General features: G+C 33.7%; 2 protein-coding genes across 6 annotated transcripts; both read left to right on the forward strand.

The window, feature by feature from the left end:
- Positions 1 to 610: 610 nt before the first annotated feature.
- LOC144557053 (WUSCHEL-related homeobox 8-like) lies at positions 611 to 7,481 on the forward strand. Of its 3 annotated transcripts, XM_078305604.1 has the most exons (5): positions 1,147 to 1,286; positions 4,589 to 4,922; positions 5,063 to 5,316; positions 6,113 to 6,392; positions 7,183 to 7,481. In XM_078305604.1, exons 2-5 carry the CDS (start codon positions 4,892 to 4,894, stop codon positions 7,266 to 7,268), a joined length of 651 nt encoding a protein of 216 aa, XP_078161730.1. In that variant the 5' UTR covers positions 1,147 to 1,286; positions 4,589 to 4,891; the 3' UTR covers positions 7,269 to 7,481. The 3 variants fall into 3 exon arrangements, with proteins under 3 accessions (XP_078161729.1, XP_078161728.1, XP_078161730.1); XM_078305603.1 differs by lacking the exon at positions 4,589 to 4,922 and having other exon boundaries at positions 611 to 1,286; XM_078305602.1 differs by lacking the exon at positions 4,589 to 4,922 and having other exon boundaries at positions 668 to 1,286; positions 5,048 to 5,316.
- Positions 7,482 to 14,849: 7,368 nt separating this feature from the next.
- LOC144556993 (uncharacterized) lies at positions 14,850 to 16,509 on the forward strand. Of its 3 annotated transcripts, none has more exons than XM_078305510.1 (2): positions 14,850 to 14,987; positions 15,221 to 16,509. In XM_078305510.1, exon 2 carries the CDS (start codon positions 15,325 to 15,327, stop codon positions 16,189 to 16,191), a length of 867 nt encoding a protein of 288 aa, XP_078161636.1. In that variant the 5' UTR covers positions 14,850 to 14,987; positions 15,221 to 15,324; the 3' UTR covers positions 16,192 to 16,509. The 3 variants fall into 3 exon arrangements, with proteins under 3 accessions (XP_078161636.1, XP_078161638.1, XP_078161637.1); XM_078305512.1 differs by having other exon boundaries at positions 15,234 to 16,509; XM_078305511.1 differs by having other exon boundaries at positions 14,855 to 14,987; positions 15,175 to 16,509.
- The last annotated feature ends 3,106 nt before the right edge of the window (positions 16,510 to 19,615 follow it).

Raw genomic sequence — 19,615 nt, forward strand, 5'->3', positions numbered from 1 at the left:
TTTTTGAGATTTCCGGTCTTCTCAAACTGAGGCCGTATATATCTAAATTTCTTAGTAAATGTCAATATCTAATGGATTGACCCTAACGTCAAGCAGGGGCTAGTAACCATCATTTCAACACGGACCATATCACATCCCTACACCACCACCACCTCAGGTTCATTCGCTCTACCTTCACAATCATCCCCTCCATTTACGCCACAAACGGAGCCTTCCGTACACCTTGACAATTGAAAACTGTAGAGGAAAAATGGAGACGATCTTGATTTGCGACCGACGTCTTCACTTAGGTACGGAATTAAGAAAATATAAATATTAAATATCGTGTTTTTTTGTTCTCGAGGGAAAAGTCTCCACATTGTCAAATTAGAAATACCTCCCGAGGCCAAACTGGATTCGTGTCCTCCCAGGTACCTGACTCAACACATTTTAAACGGACGGTTAAGATTTACTCTCATCCGGTCGGGATTCGGGATAACAGAGGGGGCAGGATTATTTGTGCTTTGAGATGCGTGCCAACCATTTTCGGACCGTCAGATTCAATTCTACTCAGTCAGGTAACCTGAGGGGATACGAATTCGGCCAAACTTCTCTCTCCCTTTCTTTCTCGTTTTCTCTCGAAAATTTTCTTCTCTGTTCTTCTCCCACTTAACACTGCGCGCTTTCTCTCTGTTCTCTTTCCAATTACACAGTGAGAGAGAAAAGAGGAGAGAGAAAGAGAGAGAGAGAGAGTGAGAGAGCACGCGTGCTTTTTTCCTTTTCCTTTTTTGCCTTGCTGGGCCATTCCTTTTTCCCTCCTTTCCCTTTTTTTCAACTATTGCCATTCATACCACCTCTGTTCTTTTTGTACCCATCGAAACCGCAAAACAATCTTTTGCCTTGTTTTTTCGGGAAAAAAAACAGAAGCAAAAATCCAAAACCCAGATTTCCTTCAAAAAGTTTCGATCTCGATGCGTTCTCTGATCAGCTCTGAAGCGAGATATCAATCAGACTTTTCTTTCTGCCAGGGATTTTTGATCTTACCACCGATTTGTCGGTCATAGAAGCAGAACCACAAAAGGGAGCTCTATTTTCTCACTGGATTTTCGAATTTTGAAGCGATTTTTGGAGAAATCGTGAAATGGAAGGAAGCGAGGCAATTGGAGATAACAATGTGCCTTATATGAAGGTTATGACTGACGAACAGCTGGAGCTGCTTCGCAAACAGATCTCCATTTACGCCACGATTTGTGAAAATTTAGTAGAGATGCACAAGGCTGTCACTGCACAACAGGATTCTCTTGCTGGTAAATTTCTGATCTAAATTTTTATTCGAAAAAAAATTCTGATCCATTTTTTCCCTTTTCGTTTTTCTGGTCAAGTTTGAAGAATTATTTTCCAAACCTCGCAATTTTTTAGTCTCTAATATTGATGTTAATACATACATTTGGATGTGAAATCTTCAATTCATGCTGAAATTTAGAACATTTTTGGTCCAAGTCTCTGTTTGTTTCTTGTACTTGAGTTATCATTTAACACATGTCTTAATTAATTATCAGATTTCTTTAGTAGGCTATATATACATTTATAAAATGGAATTAGTTCGTTCAATATGGTAGAGCCGCAGAGGAGCATACAAGTCAAAGTTAGATACATTTCAGGTTCATCTCATCTTCAGTTTATGCATACTGGAGAGAACCTGTTCCTTTGCAATATTTTGTGCAATGCACAAATCACAAATGTATTTCATCATTTATGTGGTTCATTTGTAGCACGAGGAGGGTTTAATGCCTCATGTCTTTCATACCTCATCATATTTCATATTTTTAAAATCCAAATTGTTGATCCGAACCGTTAAACATGATATATATATACTAAAATATGGTTAGAGATGAAATTTTATAATTTTTAAAATTTTTTTACTATTTTTTAAGAGGGGTAGAAAATCTATTTTTTTTTAGTGGTTCAAAAACAATAATTTTGTACCTATCTTAAAAAGTAGTAAAACAATTTCAAAAAATATAAAATTTCATCTCCATGCATATTTTAGTATAAATATTATGTTAAACGGTTCGAATCGATAATTTAGACTTTGAAAATGAAGACATAAAATATAAGGTATGAAAAAGATGAGGCATTGGAACCATCTCTTGTAGCACATAGTTTTCTCCAAATAATTATCATTTCTATTAATTTTGGTTAAATTTGCCAACAGCTTCTTCTTTCCTCTGTGATTTTTGTGCGTTTTTTTTTCCCGAATTTCTTCTCTCGGATCTTCTGTAGCATATTCTTTTGTTTCCGCAATGTAACGGATCAGAATCAGAATCAGTTACGTTTTGTGCTGTGCGTGGTCCCCGCAGAGCACTTCACCCAATCAGCGGGTGAGCATTTGTTTTCCTTTTCTTCCGTTGGATCTCCTGTTGCTCCGTCTTGGTGACGAATTTTATGAATATTTGTCAAAGACTTTTAGCTGTCGTTTAGCTGAAGCCACGGAGAGAATAATAAACGTGATTTTAATATTTAGTTTTTGCTTTGGATAATTCATAATTGCGACAAATTTCCACCAATCATGATTTCAATTATTTATAATTTTATTTGTATATATCCTTTGTAAAGAGAGTTCAAATGTCTCAATTTTTTTTATGTCTTTACTATGTCTTTATTTTTAAAACATTAATAACTCGAAATTTAAATCATAAACGTCAAAATAAAATCGTTAAATGTGATCTATATTATTTTCTTTATGTGCTCATAAAAAATTATTACATTTTAGTTTTGTTTATATGTGAATCAAATCAACGTCTAGAAATTATCCACATTAGTATGTTTTTACAAGCTTTTAATAACAATCAAAACAAACTTGAAATGTCATAATTTTTTACATGTGCATAGATAAAATGAATGTAGATCACATCCAACGGTTTTATTTTTAGTTTTAAATTTTAAATTATTAATGTTTTTTAAAAATAGAGGCACAAAAAATAAAGGCATTTGAACCCTTCTCATCCTTTGTTGCTAATTTTATACTGGACCAAATTTGTTTCTAAAATGTGGATCTTGTTTTATAAGCTGAACGAGTATAATATTGAAATATTTTCCAGCTGTTTGGATGGTATTGTTTTTTTTTTTTTTTATCATTGAACCCTAAAACATGGGAACTATTTGTATAAAACAGAAAAAACTTGTAGATGTATAGATTGAGATTTCATCAATCTATATTTTGATAAATTCAAAATTTCATTAATTTAATGTTGATGGAACGGTCTTAATATGAGGATTTTTATATGGGTTTGTTTGCTTGCCTGATATTTAACATAGACTGAAAAAAGTACATTATTGTTTTAAGAAAAAAGATAGTTATAATATTTAGTGAGATTTATTGGTTGAGTTAAATTTTTAAAGAACTCATTGTGCTCAACAACCACAACTGCATGAATATTATGTAAACTCTTTATTGCAATTTAACTCAAAATAATAATAATTTTTGTCATAAAAGAATCAAACATTTTTTAAACTTTATGTTATTTCAACTGTTATTGAAAACTAAAGTATGTAATGTTATCTATTCTTGACATCGACCAGTATTGTTATTTTATGTTAATAATATATTGCATGATAAATAAGATGTATATTTTTAACAAGTAAAATAATATTGCAGTCCATTTTATATTGATCAACAATTCAGTATTAGATATGATGTACCTATATTTTGCCTATCTATTATATATTGAATTGCCAAAATAGATAAAATTATGTGAAATATTTTTTACATATTTAAATGCATGTATTGAAGCTCTAAGATGTAGTCATATGTTAGTTTTATGATTTTTTTTTTTCCTAAAACCTTAATTAATGATTTTATTATCTTTATATGAAAAGTAATATAATACTAAAGATAATTCTATACTCTATAGTTCAAATCTTACTGTCATTTAAATTATAACACATTTTGATTTTTTATCTATAAAAATACAATCACAAGATAGATAATAAATGGATGAAGCAACACGAGGCTTTAGACCTAATTCTCATCTATTTTTGATGTGTTCGGTCTACCCACAACTCCAGTACCGTTGCAGTTTTCGTTGTCTTTGATTTTAATTTCCCTTCTTTGTTGGGATGCTTATGCAAATGGCCTGGTGTGTTTGCTGTTTTACTATTCACAAGTCCCAAGTTGAGCAGTTCATACATGCAAAATTGATTATTTCTTCCTAATTTAGTGTTATTTTGTTTCAGTTGTTAGTGTCTTTATATACTTGAACTACCCATGTGAAGATGGACTAGAAGAATGGGCTGAGTCAATTAATATATTTCAATTATAAGTAGGAAATATTCTGATTTTATTCCTCAAACTTTGTCAAAAGAACCAAATTGGTAACTTTCATTTGTGCTAACTCAGTCCTTGAACTTACAAAAAGAAATCAAATTAGTCCCTTTACTTTTCAAAAAGGACTAAATTAGTTTTTCTATCAGATTTTTGCTAATGTTGATTGTTCTATTTGTCAAGTGGACTTCTAATCTGCCACTTGTATATATGGAGCAAAAAATAAATCAAAGTGAGTTTTGATGTGCTAATTATTATATATGGAGCAAAAAAAAAAAAATCCAGGTGGCAGACCAAAATTCACATGTGAAATAAAATAATCTACGTCAGCTGAAAATTTGATGGAACAACTTAAATTCTTCTTGGAAAATAAAAGGACTAGTTTGGTTCTATTTTGAAAGTGTCAAGGATCAAGGTGGTACAAATGGAAGTTTGAGGACCAACTTGATGTTTTTAGAAAAGTTGAGGACTAACAACTGAATATAAATACTGCAAGTTGAATTAAAATTCCTAAACTCCCCTTTCAAGCTCTCCAAAAAGTGTGCAGATCATTCCATTTTATGCCAGAAGAACACCCTTTTAAATTCTATGAAACCAACTAGGCTATGGCTTATTCCCGGTAATAAAATTGGCTAGCTTGCCAATTTTCTCCATAAAGACAAGAAAAAAAAAAAAACCAAAAACTGTTATTTTTTTATAGTAAACATTCAAAGCATCATCTGATATACAAATATACTTAATAAGTGACAATTACAATAGGTATGCGGCTGGGTAACTTGTACTGCGACCCATTAGTAACGCCTGGGGGCCACAAAATAACAGCTAGGCAGCGGTGGACCCCGACCCCGATGCAGTTGCAAATCCTTGAACGGATCTTCGAGCAAGGCACTGGCACTCCAAGCAAACAGAAGATCAAAGAGATCACACATGAACTCTCTCAACACGGCCATATCTCTGAAACCAATGTTTATAACTGGTTTCAGAATCGCCGCGCCCGCTCCAAGAGAAAACAGGTCCGTGCTTGGCATTGTTGTTTATATTATCCTTTTCTTTTTCCTCTTTCCCTCTTTTTTCTTGGATTTAGTGAAGGGGGTTGCAAGCCATTATTAGCCCAATACTAATCCACCGTGGAAATTCAATTGTACCAAATTCAATCTCAAACCTAACAAGACCTACCATGATTAGCCTAATACTAATCCTAGGCTTCATCTCTCTGATTTTCTGTCAACAATAGTGTCTTTCACTCAGGAGCGGAGAAAGCATTGCTTATAGTATCAATTGTTCTGCTAAAAGCAGTGAATGCATCATAAATGTTATTATTTTTATAGAATTTTTTTTTGAGGAATGTAGAATTGAGGAGCCCCAAATGATTTACAGAAGATAAATACTTGTGATACCCATACTTCTAGAAATAACAAACGAAAGCAATTTTTACAATATGCAATCCACAAACTCACACTACTGATACAAATATTACAGTATGTGATCTATAAGTTCCCTCCTTTCATTCTTTCAAGAGGCACAAGTAAACACGCACACATGCACATACACAAACACAAACTCTCGTGCACAATCATTAGCTCTTACATATTTACCGCCACAATACAAAAGATACTAGTTCCTACTTTTTTGTTTTCTCAGCATATGAATGCATGACAAGCTGACCTGATGCTGGTAGAGCACAGCTTTCAAGTTGGAGACTTTTGTGTCCCAAAAACACATATGATGATGACATTTCTTTCTTTTGAACCTTTTTTTCCCAGATCCATTACCTTGATCTTTTTTATGCTTACCATTCCATCTTGGCAGGTGGCTAATCTGTTGCCAAACAATAATGCGGATTCTGAGGCTGATGCTGATGAGGATTCTCCTACGGGAGAGAAGAAGCCGAAGCCTGATAAATCACCAAGCTCCATCTCAACTTCAGTTTATGCAATGGAGAGGAATGACGAGGCGCAATTTGACCAAGATAATCATCGAGTAGTTGGTAGTAGTGGTGGGGCAGCGTATATGATGTCTAATGACAGTTCGAGGTCGTCTGGCAGCTCAGGCCACCTGTCTTTCTATGAGAATATCCTCTCTAACCCTAGTATGTCTTTTCGTTGTTTTCCATTTTGTTAATTTTGTATTTTAGGGGACAATGGTTTAAAATAATGATAGAGTTTGCACAAATGACTTCAAATTTAGTGTCCCAGCAAGGCCTCTGCAGTTTTCATGATAATACTTTCTTTAGTGCAAGACTTCATATTTTGCTGATTTGCAAGTAAAACTAAAATCAGGAATACAGCAAACTTTTGAGCCTTTATGCATTGGGTTTAGTTCTCACATAACTCACAAAATTTTCAAGTGTTTCTTGTAAATATGGGACGATGTTTTATTTGCACATCATGTCAAATTTATTCTTCAAAAGAAGAAAAGCACTTCGTTACCAACTAAAGAAGATGCATGTATGTCGTGCACAGTCTGAATGTTATATAAGAGAGCTGAAAGGTACCGAGATCGGCTTCTCATTAACAATACCCAGATAAACTTGTTTGTATCCCCTTTTAATTGGCTTTTCATGCTAGACCTATAGTGTTGGTACCAGACTTAGTCTGCATACTTTCATTATGTGATGTTACCATTTTGCTGTTATGTATTCTGGACTGTGCAATTCAATCCGATTTAATTCAAGCCATCTTAGTTTCGATTTAAGGCTTGTGTTTGAGCAAATCCCAAACTTGGATTAAACAAGACAGAAAATCAGCACAATGGTGCAATCACCAATAAGCCAGAGGTTTTGAAGTCATACCAGACTAGTTTTCTTTATATGTTAATTATTGCCCTTTATTTTGCTTTTATCAAAATTTCCCATCTTAACTTTTTTCGAGTGGATGTAGGAATGGAGCACTACATGGGAAAAATGGAAAGTCCAGGGACCTTTTGCCAATTTCGACCTGGGGAAAGCTTTGACATGTTCGGTTAAGCTAGTGCCAATATATATATAGATATAACCAGTGCTAAGAGAGCTATTGATATCTATGGCACCTGAACCTCTTGATATATAGAAATTTATTTACTTGAATCCTTAAGGTGATTCCTTCTTTTGCTTTGTAATTTCCTGTGTATGTATGGTTTTAATGTGATGATAAGCATGTGCAATTAATTTTCAATCCATGTGTTGCTGATGTTGATAGCATTAAAACTTAAAAAGGGTCCATTGTCTAGATTTTTTAAGACCAAGGAGAAACAATGGTGCGTTTCTTAGTTAAAGAAATTAAGCATATTCGTTTCTATAAGTTGCCTTTCAAAGAGTAATTTTTATCCTCTCGGGATTTAAAGCAAGCATTTGCCACAAGTTTCTTCCTACTTAAATTTATAAGAGTATCTACATCCCTGATATTGTGAGAGTTTTTAATCTGATGTAGCAATTTCTAATTCAGTTTTAGAGATGTGGAGAAGTTTCTTATTTATAAACTATGCAGGAAAGTTTCTTAATAAACTCTATATTGGTCAAATGATTGCTGAAATTATTTTTTCTTTTAATTTTATTGCTGATGTAGTTTAATAGAAACTCTAAAATTAATTTTAGAAATGTGAAAGTTAAAAATTTTACAATTTACAAACTCATTTGAGTTGCTGGGATGTAGATGCCCTAACGTAGTTGGAAAAATGTTGGTAGCATATGGTTTTTGCTAATAGTTGAAAGGAGGAGAATGCTACCGAGTTAAAAACTTCTAGGGAATAAAAAAAGAACATTTTTTATTTTCTAATAAGAACATTTCTAATGCTTTATTATTTTTATTTTTATTAAAAATTCTATTGCTTAATTATGATGCAATCTAGGTAGAGAATACTGCAAACTTATTTTAAATAAATTAAGCTTAACAAGATAATTGGTGATCTTAACTCAAAATTTTATTGGATTGATTTCTAATGATGAATTCAACTTGTTAAAATTAATTTATATCATGAATGATGTGTTTATACTTTATATGCTAAATTTACTAATTGTTGATATCTTGTTAAGTGCAAATTTGGGGTGGCAAAATATGATGAAAACGAAATTACTAAAATAGCTTACAAATTCTTTATTTCTTTTAACGCGTAAATTTTTACTAGATAAATTTGAAAAAATTATAAATTTAAAATGTAAATCTATCTCTAATGAAATAGATCGATTTTAACGTTCAAATTTATAATTTGAAATCAATTCAATAAATTTTGAAATTAAACTCACCAACTAACACCAACTATATTGATAAGCTCAAAATACTAACTTCAGTCTAAATATCTTTTTCAATTCCTCAAATTTACCAAACTAGTATATCATGTGAAACTTAAGAAAGTCCCCATTAATTTGCAAATGGAGCCCCTTCATAATTAAACATTTGCTGAAAAAGGTTTCTTCTTGCAAACTACAACGGTTAGCAAATGATTTCTGTATTGCCATATTTGCCATCAATAATTTTAACAAGGAGATTTCTCCAAATTACTTGCCGTATATATGGTGTAATAAATTGCAAAAAAAAAAAAAAAAAAAAAGGGAAATATCACATTTTTTTTTAATCTGGTCAGAGTCAAACCTATTACCCAACGTCCCAATCTTTTTTTGTTTTTTCCAAAGAAAAAATAAATAAAATAACCTATTACCCACCAAGGACCACAAGTGTACTAGATTTTTAAGCAAGAAAAAAATAATCATAACCCTTAGAAATCAATCTAAATTCTAAATTGAACTGGAAACACGTTCTCTTATATGCAACCACTAACCATTCATTTCCCTTACCAAATGGGATGCCCACTTTCTAAGCCATCTGTACAATTATTGGTTTGTTTACTAATATTTAAAACTAGTGTTAATTTCACATGACAAGCATTTAATATAATTGTTTTTTTTTTTGCTAGATAATTAAAATTTGACCCAGTGGCATTCGTTAAAAATCTGAAATCTCTCTATTGTTTACTTTTATAAGCTTTGGATTGAGCATGTTTTTTTTAATGGAAAAGCTGAATTAAGCTTGTGGAAAATTTGGATAAAAAATATTGACAATGTTGTTTTGTTTTCCTACAGTGTATGGACAGTAGCGTCAAAATGACAAAAATACACGATAGTGCTGCACGAAGTCAAAAAAATATTGTTAATATCTTTCCTTTGAGAACCCTTTCTACTCCCTAAAAAGTAAAAACATTTAATAATTCTTTCTGCTACTGGCAAAAAAAAAAAAACTAATTCCATCAGGGTAAGTTAGGGGCGCAAACGGATTGGATACGGATTGGATAGTGGTAAAATCATATCCGTATCCCTTTTTAATTTGAATAATTATATTATTTTTCTCATCCCCCACTCCCCATTTATCCCCGCACACTCTCTCTCAATATTAACTTCCTTAGTTGTTATTTATTCCCCCATTTATTCCGCTAATATTTTTCATTTATTCCCGCATTAATTATATTGTCCTTTAATAACAATCTCTGCTAATAAATGTTTATTTGTTTATTGATTGTTACGTTACGAAATTTTTACAATTAAATTCAAATGATTTAAAAGAAGGAATCGATAAATCATGTTAACAAAATAGAAGTTTAAACCTTAATTAAGGTTCCCCTAAATAAGTAAGTTAAGTGTGAATCGAAACCGCGTCGAAATTTCGAGATTTTGAAACTTTATAGGCTGAGTGCGGATGGGATTGACCCGCACTGCGGGTGGGTGCATCCGCACTCATGCAATTATGTGTTGGTCAAAATTTACTAAGTGCTGAGTGCGGGTGAGTGACCCGCACTGCAGATGGGTCCAGCCGCACTCATAAATTCCTATATTGAGCTGAATTTCCTGAAAAATTGGCTAAGTCCCGAGTGCGGATGGGTTGACCCGCACTGCGGGTGGATTTCATCCGCAATAGGCTCGGACTTTTTCCGAAATTTGCCTAAGTCCCGAGTGCGGATGGGTGACCCGCACTGCGGATGACTTCTGTGTTAAAGCTCATTTTCTGGAAACCGACTAAGTGCTGAGTGCGGGTCAAGCCACCCGCAGTGCGGATGGGTGCATCCGCATTCAGGGTAATTTTAACCCTAAAACTCAAATTGAAGCTTCTCTCTCTCTCTCACTTCACCATTTCCCCATTTTTAAGTCATTTTCGTCCAAAGAGAAGGAAAAAGAAAGAGAGAGTTTCCCGTCTAACTTAAACCCCCGATTGTTGCGAGAAATCGAAACTGGAACCGAGTCAGCGGCCGTGAATCTCTCCTAGCTCTCCTGTTCGGTATTTCTTTCTCTTCCCATTTCTCTCTAAAATCTCGGATTTCTCGATTTTCTCGGATTCTCGTTTTAAACTCGAGATTTGTGTTCGAATTGCTCGAGGACTAGTTCCTCTACACTCCTTACTAGTTTGTTTGTCAATCTTTTTCCCGATTTCTTCCGATTTGTGAAATCTGATTTCTAGGGTTTCGTGCCAAAATTGAAAGTTGGCATAATCGTGATTTGATTTGTTTAACCCGACCAATTAGACTTGTAATCGGTAGGGTTGCTTCCTGATCTGGAATTTTTTTAGAACGTTTAACGGTTAATTTGAGGTTTTGACCAAATTAGGGTTAACCAAACGGTGAATTGAATTGAACCGAGAACCAAAGTAGTGAAACGGTGATTGATGGTTACCAAAGTGAAATAGTATATGGCTAGAGGGCCTAGATGAAATTGTGCACCGTTATGTGAGATTTTGATAAGAAAAGAGGAATCAAAAGAATCGGTACCAAAGCATAGGAATTGGTTAAGGAATGTAAAAGCCCTAGTACCACTCGATTAAACTCCTCGATCATGAACCAAGGTTAAACCTAGAATACGTGTGATATAGGTGTAGGCCCGGTCGAGCAAGACGTAGCGAGGCAATTCGAGACGCCTGATCCATAGTTTAAGCGGTACGCTCGTCATAATAAGGTGCGGGATTCTTGGACTTGTTTGATACTTTATTTTCAGGAATTAAACTGTTTATTCGTTTGTCATGTTGAATGCTTAATTGTTGCATATTTTGGAATTCATGTTGTATATTGATTCTTGCATAAATGAGAATGATTGAATTGTTCGGTTAAGGTTAATTGGCATGTTGGTATGGTTATTATTTGATCAGTTCTATTAATTGTTCTTGATGTGAATGAATCTTCCAGGCCGACCTGTTTAGGTGGCTGGATAAGGTGACGGTGACCTATCCATTGACCTGTGTTTATGAATTTGCCAGACCGACCTGTTTAGGTGGCTGGATAAGGTGACGCTGCTGACTTATGCGTTGACCTGTTCGAATTTGCCAGACCGACCTGTTTAGGTGGCTGGATAAGGTGACGCTGCTGATTTATGCGTTGACCTGTTATGAATTTGCCAGACCGACCTGTTTAGGTGGCTGGATAAGGTGACGGTGACCTATCCGTTGACCTGTTTAATGAATTGTGCAAGGCTGATAGTTGTTTGTGATTCTATTTGAATGAAATTGCAAAGTTGAGCGGTATGGCTGACTTTGATTCCGTGTGATTGCATTTTTGTCAAAGTTGACCTGCATAGGTGACTTGTAACCGGACCTTAGGAAATGGTTAAGCCAAACAGCTACAGATGGGTGTCAGAAAAAGGGTCCAGCTTGGTTGGCCATCTGTAGGCGTCTGTAACCCTACAAATGTGGGTTTGATAACGGTCCAGCTCGAAAGAACATCTGTAGTTGCTACAAGCCCTAATGAATTAAGTTAAGCCAAATATATGTGGTGTTTTGAAACTCATCTTGGAAATTCCGTAAACTGTGTTTCAGGTTGATTAATTGTTGTCGAGCATTGGTATACTGTTATTTATGATTATATGTATATCTGTTTGCATTATTATTGTTTGGGTTTCATTTTTGAATATAGAGTTTGATTGCAAGTCCAATAGTCTGAACTGTGGCAAATTCGCACTGAGAATTTATTCTCACCCCCACCCTCCCGGTTATTTTACAAGTACTGGTGCGACTGATTCCGGAGAGGCACGCGAGTAGTAGGCCATAGTAGCTTACCATCTCAGGACCCTAGATATTTTGGTGTATAGTTTTAGGGTAGGCCTCATGGTTGGTATCCGGATGAGATACTTATATTGTATTATTTACTGTCCAGACTGTGTACTCTGATTTTCATATTATGAACTTGTTTTGAATTGCGTGTTGTTTGGTTTGAATTGTTAATTGCCTTGTAAGCATACACGGCGTTGTATGCTTACGGCGGGGGACTGTTACGACCCGTGGCCGCGGGGTGTGACATTGATGTTCAAGGAAGTATTTACCATTGTCTCTGAAATGTTTATCTGTTTATTTATTAACAAATCCAAAAACAAAGTTCAAGAAAATATTTATTATTGTTTCTGACAAGTATTTATCATTAAGTTTGAGAAGTATTTACCACTGTCTCTGACATTATGATACATTGATTTGATTAAACATTACTTATTGACAAGTTCAAGTACAAAATATTCATTTTTGTATCGTCGAGTATTTATCCATGTAACATAAAATATTCATCTAATCTAGATGTTTTACTGAAAGTTGCAATTAAAATGTTTATAAATAAATGTTTATATGTTTATTGATGTTCAAGAAAATATTTATCATTGTTTCTGACAAGTATTTATGATTATGTCTGAGAAGTATTTATCATTGAGTGAGGGGATTGTTTATTTAATGGTCTCCAGTTGTGCGGGGACGATACAAAAAAAAATGAAATTTTGTACAGGGATAACTGACAAGTATTTATTATTGGATGAGGGGATTTTTTATTTAATGGTCTCCAGTTGTGCAGGGATGATAAAAAAAAAAAGGAAATTTTGTGAGGGGATAATTAATGGATTGATTTATTATTTCATAAATAGAGACAATTGCATAGGAATTAATACTTGCAAATTCAACATAAATACTTTGATGCTTCAAATTAAATACTAGCAGTTTATTAATGATTGAGCGGTCCCCCCATGATTATTTTGGAAGTTTTTGCAGGATTTTTTGCGGGGTACATAGGAGGTGCAGGGTTAATTATCAGCTTCCTTTTAATTTTTTGGATACGGATATTAGACGGATACATACGGATACGGATCGGATATCGAATATCCATAGATATATACATAAATATTTTCATAATTTATGATAAACTATATGGTATATATCTACTATTCATATACCGATAATTAAAATTTAAAACTATATCCGTATCCGCACGAATATTCGGATATCGGATATCCGTATCTAATTTTCGGATACAGATGCGGATACGGTCGGATATTATTGGACCCGTTTGCACCCCTAGGGTAAGTACGCCATATCAGCTCCTTTTATCTCCAACCAACGGCCAGGATCATCTCAAACCGTCGGTCTTTAATCTCTGTCAAATCACCCTCATGCTGACTACAGATAGCGGAGCAGCTCCGTACCCAGGATCCTAAGCCACTGGTAAGCGGGACCCGCCATATTTTAAAAACTTGAATATTGTGAGATCCTCTCCATTTGGAACAGGGGAGATCTCTCCTCTGGGAGTCCAAAAAGGAAAGATTTTATTACTTACTAATTTTATATTTCCGCATTTAATTTTTAAGAATTCAATATGTGTAGTTTAAATAAGAACGATTGAAATAATATTTGTGTCGTCTATACTTTTTTAACAATAATACAGTGAGGATAAGGAGAAAAAAAATTCAGAAGTAAATGTTATTTTTATTTGTGATATAAATGCATCAACTCTCTAATACATAAATATATTAGACATTATATATATATTTTTTGAGAAACAAGACATTATAGTTTTTAAATTATAAGTTTAGTCATGGAATCTTCCACATCAGAGACTATGTGTCTTTGTCACTAGACCATCAGAAATAAAAATAAATGTACATCTCCGCTGAGACATGTGAAAAGAGAGAAGTGACTCTGCTATGAAAAAAAGAGAGAAATGTTATCTCACTAACGGTGAATTAAGTAATTACGTATATTACTGCTGATGAGAAAACAAACTTTATTCTTTTTTATTCCTAATTTTCTCTGTTATTTTATTATCATCTTAATTTTTCATGTTTATGCAGTAAAGAGGTGGGCTCAAATGGCCCATTGTTTGTTTCCGTGCCCTACATCATTATCTCTGTTTTGAAATTCTAAATAATGATTCAAACTACTCAACATAATTTTCATATTAAAATATACATGCCGACCAAATTTTATATATTTTTAAAAAAAATCTTATTATTTTTTTAAAATAGTTATCAAATTGCTCCTTTTGAATGATCCAAAATAACAAATAAATATATAAAATAAGGATACAAAGAGAGCACGTAAAATTTGAAAATAAATTATATATGCATTAGTTATGTCGTTAATCCCACCTAGCAAGCAGTTAAATGGGGATGTTTTCCGTATTGCTGCTACCAGAGAGGAATACAGCCACAATCAACTTCTCTAGAAACAACAGAGCTGTGTGTACGGCATAAACCAGGCATATTTAGCAATATTGCAAATCGAAAAGTATGAATTCGAGGGGTATTTCAGTCAATTCATGGCAACGACACTGGAGGCGACCTTATATATATAAGAGAGGTTACCTCTCTCATGGGTTTTGGGATTCTCTCTCTTTCTCTGCCACAATCAAAACTGGCGATGAAAACCCTAATTCTAACGCCTCTTAATCTCTGATCTAAGGTGAAATCCTCCTCGAGATCATTGAGGTAGAATTCACAATCCCAGATTATTATTTCAATTGTTTATCATTTGATTAATTGATTTTCTTTCTCCTAATTTTACTGGATCTCATAGATATGGATATTTTAATCTTTGATTTTAAGGAATAATTTTGTCTTTTAATTGATATTTTTGAGTAATCACGGGTTAATTGATTCAATATTTCTTTACCAGATTCCAGTTTTGAAATATTGTTTGTTCATGCTGCTCAATTGATCAGGATTTTGCTGTAGAACCAAATAGCAATACATAATTTCAACTGAGGTGAATCTTCAAATGGAGCAATAAGATCTAAACATCTTATAAACATTCAAGTCAAATTCAATGGAGTTATCGGATCTTGCAACCCGTTTACCACCCCGTAAGAGACTGCTAGCTGGGTTGAAAAACCCGAACCCGAATATTGATCTTGAGCTCCCTGCTCAACTCACTTCCACAGAAACTGGGTTCCGTATCCGTGAGATAATAAATTCCCATAATTTGTCCCCAGAAGAAGCCATCCATTCTCTAAAGTCAATTGCTTTGGCTGCATCAGAGGCCGCTGCTGCTGCGAGAATTGTGGCCATGGAGAAAGCAGCTGTAGCAGAGGAAGCAAAGCAGAATGCCAAAAAAGCCCTCGAAGTTTTAGATTCACTTTCTTCTGGTAAGAAAAATGAAAGAAAGGTAAGGGGTAGACCGAAGTTGAAGAAGAAGCAAGTATCTATGGAGGTTTTATGCTACGCTGAAGAATCGGCAAATCATTCCAGTGATAGGAAGAAGGTGACACAGTTAACAAGTTCAAAGTCTAGGGTTAGAGTTTCTGATGAAGAGGTTGCTAAGAAATTACACCGTGCCATGAATAGTTCGCCACGTATTTCAACTTGTAAAGAGAAAGTGGTTGTGTGTGCAAAACCTGATTTTGATGAGGGGGGAAATGAAAAATGTCCTATGGAGAGTCCCAGAGTAAAGAGAAAAAGGTTGTTTTTGAACAGAGTTGATGAGAGGGAGGCAAAGAGATTAAAACCAAAAACCAGTTTTGTAGATTGTAGAGAGAAAATCGAAAATCAGAATAGTTCAAAAGATGGTTCGAATTCGAACAAGCTTACTTCGGTTTGGAGATGCATTAAGTTTAAAACATCAAAATGTGCATCTGACACGAACATTTTGCATAGGACTGGTACCAAGGCATCAGCTATTGTGGAAGCTGAATAGTTAATGGGGAGTTAAGTAAAATTGTACTTACGCCTGGGATGGAAGCTGAACAAGTACTGATGAGATGATTAATATTGAAGTAGCTGCATTGCTTAGTCGGTAAGATCGGATGATTGAATATGAATTCAATTGGTGTGTTTTTGTTAGGTTTGCTTGTTTATATGTATGTTTTCACAGGTGGAGAGCAGACAAAGTCTCGTTTAATTTTGTTTCTTGCTTGCTTCTTTTGTTATTTATTTACAGTGTGAATTGCTTGATCTTATGTTATATCTTGGAACAGATTTTTGATAGAACAGAGCTGTCCTGCTTTTTATTTACTATCTTGTTTTTCTTTTTATTTGTAATTATGTAAGGCTACATTATCAGCTGCAAGTACAAAACTGGTACCAGATGGTTGCTGATGAGACCTTTTCCCACCTGGTACCAGAAAGAGAGTCCTATCTGTTTCCCACTTAATTTGTTTAGTCAATACCAGTTTAGAGTTGATATAGTTCTTTGTTCTGATTGACTTGGCAATTGAATTTTTGCATGAAAGATGGATTACATCATAATAATGAAATTAATCTGATTATAAATTGGAATGTGCTGGTAACTATCATCAATAATCTTGATTATGATAACAAAAGGTTTGGTACCATTGTAGAATTCAACTGTTGTACATTTGTAAATTATTGTTGGTCAAGTTTTCATGCCTGATTTGATTAAATTCATGGTTGATATGCATGATTTTAAAATATGGTTGAAAAGCAGCTAATCAGAGCTCATCCATTGCACATGGACACTGCTAGTGCTAGCTCTTTCCATCAAAACAAATCTTGACCTAACAAAAAGCTGCATACGCATCTCCGAAAATAAAATCAATAAAACAATCTTGTATGTTTATGAAATTTTGTTTTGGAAAATATTATGATTATTCTCATAAATAATTATGTTTATGTTAGGTAGTGAGAGATGCAAATTTGATGGTAAAATTTCTTATGTTATATCAAAGATTTAAATAGCGTTTGTCGCATCATAACATAATGGCCAAAAAATGCCGCTATGTCCATATAGTGCCGTTATAGCACAAAATAGCATGCTATAGTACTGATAGCGCAATAACTTTTATGATCCGAAAACTCTATAGCGCACTATTTAGAACCTTGGTTATATACTTTTCTTGTTCTAATGTAGAAGTCAAACATTTTTTAGTCAAATATGAATATATATACAATTTTTGGGATCAACGTAACTTTCTTTATAGTGTATCTGCTCAACCAAATTCTATTTTCGTACGTTTGGATCGTGCAAGGAATAGCTCAAGAATAGCGATTTTTGGATTAGTGATTGAGAATAGTGCTAACCCAAGAGATTCAAGAATAGCACTAACTTTGGCTATTCCGGATTTGTAGAAATGTTGTTTGGATTGTATGTTAGGAATAGCAAAGGCCAGCGGGTGCTAAATCGCTATTCTTGCGGGTGCTAAATCGCTAACCCAACGTTTTCACGAAATAGCGGAATAGAGCTAATCCGGAGCTATTCTTAATCTTCGTTTCACGTTTGGATGACCCTCTTCTAAGAATAGCTCCGCTATTCTGAGAATAGCTCTATTCTTTGAGCATCCAAACGCACCCATTTTATATTGCTGGTTGCTAATTTAAACACTATTAATTCGGTCAAATTACTTAAAATGTTTGACCCAGGTTGTATTTTCTCTTTATGATATATTTTTTTTAAACAAATTTAATAATTTTGGTAGGAGTCCGTGACAACTGAATCAGTGGACAGTATTGACAACTTTTCTAAAATCCAGTCCAAGAAAGCTTAAAAACAAAAACAAAAAATAATAATAAAGTCACATGTGTGCTGTTGGATATGTAAAGGTCAATTTTTTTTCTCATTTAGAGTAACATTTTTTTAAATCATAATGGCAAAACTTAGAATCTAAATTGAGAATTTATATATATAATTCATAAAGTCAACAGAATCATTTTTATTATCATATATACTTTCATAGGGTTCCTTTAACAAATCAAGAAAAAGCACTAAAATAGTGCTATTAAAATTTCTCCAAGTATATGAGCTATTATGGCAAGCAAAATAGTAAAATGGCATGCCAAATGGGGTTTAATAACATATATTGTTGCACGAAATAACAATTGTTGTTGTTGTTATTATTATTATTATTATTATTATTATTATTATTAAATTATTATCATAATAATTATAATTATGATTATTAGTAGTAGTTTTTTTTTTAACTACCTAGGCAGAAGCTGCCAAGTGTTATTAGTAATTGTATTATGTTATATGTTATTAGCATTCTCATAGTCATCATTATCATAATCAACACCATCACTATAATCATATCATTATTATCATTATCATCGCGGTCATCATTATTCTTGTTATTACTCTAGTGTAGTTGTTATATTGTCATTACTCATTACCAAACAATATTTTCACTCTTTATTAGTGCAAGAATAAATATATATATATATATATATATATAGGCTGTGGCTAATTTGCTGCCAGCAGCATTTTTGCCGGCGGTGCTACCACCCATTTTTTTGTTTTGTGATGTCCAAATAACAAATCCAAACCGTTAGATGTTTAATCTATATTATAATCTACTTGGAGACCAAATTTTACATTTTTCTGAATTTTTTTACTATTTATTAAGTCACTTTGAAAATCGCTGATCCAACGATAGCACTGTTTTGTTAAGCCACCGTTGGATCAGCAATTTTCAAAGTGACTTAATATATAGTAAAAAAATCAGAAAAATATAAAATTTGGTCTCCAAGTACATATTAATATGGAGAACAAGATGAACGGTTCAGATCGACTTTTTGGATTTTGAAATTTCAAATTTGGATCGGTAGCACTTCGGCCCATATGCTACCGAAAGCATATTAGTCAATCTCAGAGATTGACTAATATGCTTTCGGTAGCATATGGGCCGAAGTGCTACCGATCCAAATTTGAAATTTCAAAATCCAAAAAGTCGATCTGAACCGTTCATCTTGTTCTCCATATTAATATGTACTTGGAGACCAAATTTTACATTTTTCTGAATTTTTTTACTATTTATTAAGCCACTTTGAAAATCGCTGATCCAACGGTAGCACTGTTTTGTTAAGCCACCGTTGGATCAACAATTTTCAAAGTGACTTAATATATAGTAAAAAAAATCAGAAAAATATAAAATTTGGTCTCCAAGCACATATTAATATGGAGAACAAGATGTACGGTTCATATCGACTTTTTGGATTTTAAAATTTCAAATTTGGACCGGTAGCACTTCGGCCGAAGTGCTACCGAAAGCATATTAGTCAATCTCTCTCTCTCTCTCTCTATATATATATATAGATAGATAGATGGGCTATGGTGCATGCAATGCATATGAATTTTTGTGCATTGGACTAATAATCACCGGATTCAA

This window comes from Carex rostrata, chromosome 7 (assembly GCF_964058835.1).
Source record: "Carex rostrata chromosome 7, lpCarRost1.2, whole genome shotgun sequence".
NCBI lineage: Eukaryota > Viridiplantae > Streptophyta > Magnoliopsida > Poales > Cyperaceae > Carex > Carex rostrata.

Coding starts and splice junctions, on each gene's coding strand:
- LOC144557053 (XM_078305602.1), top strand. CDS start 1,121: ATGGAAGGAAGCGAGGCAATTGGAGATAACAATGTGCCTTATATGAAG. Junction 1,287..5,047: donor ACAACAGGATTCTCTTGCTG/GTAAATTTCTGA, acceptor ATACTTAATAAG/TGACAATTACAATAGGTATG. Junction 6,393..7,182: donor GAATATCCTCTCTAACCCTA/GTATGTCTTTTC, acceptor GAGTGGATGTAG/GAATGGAGCACTACATGGGA.
- LOC144556993 (XM_078305510.1), top strand. CDS start 15,325: ATGGAGTTATCGGATCTTGCAACCCGTTTACCACCCCGTAAGAGACTG.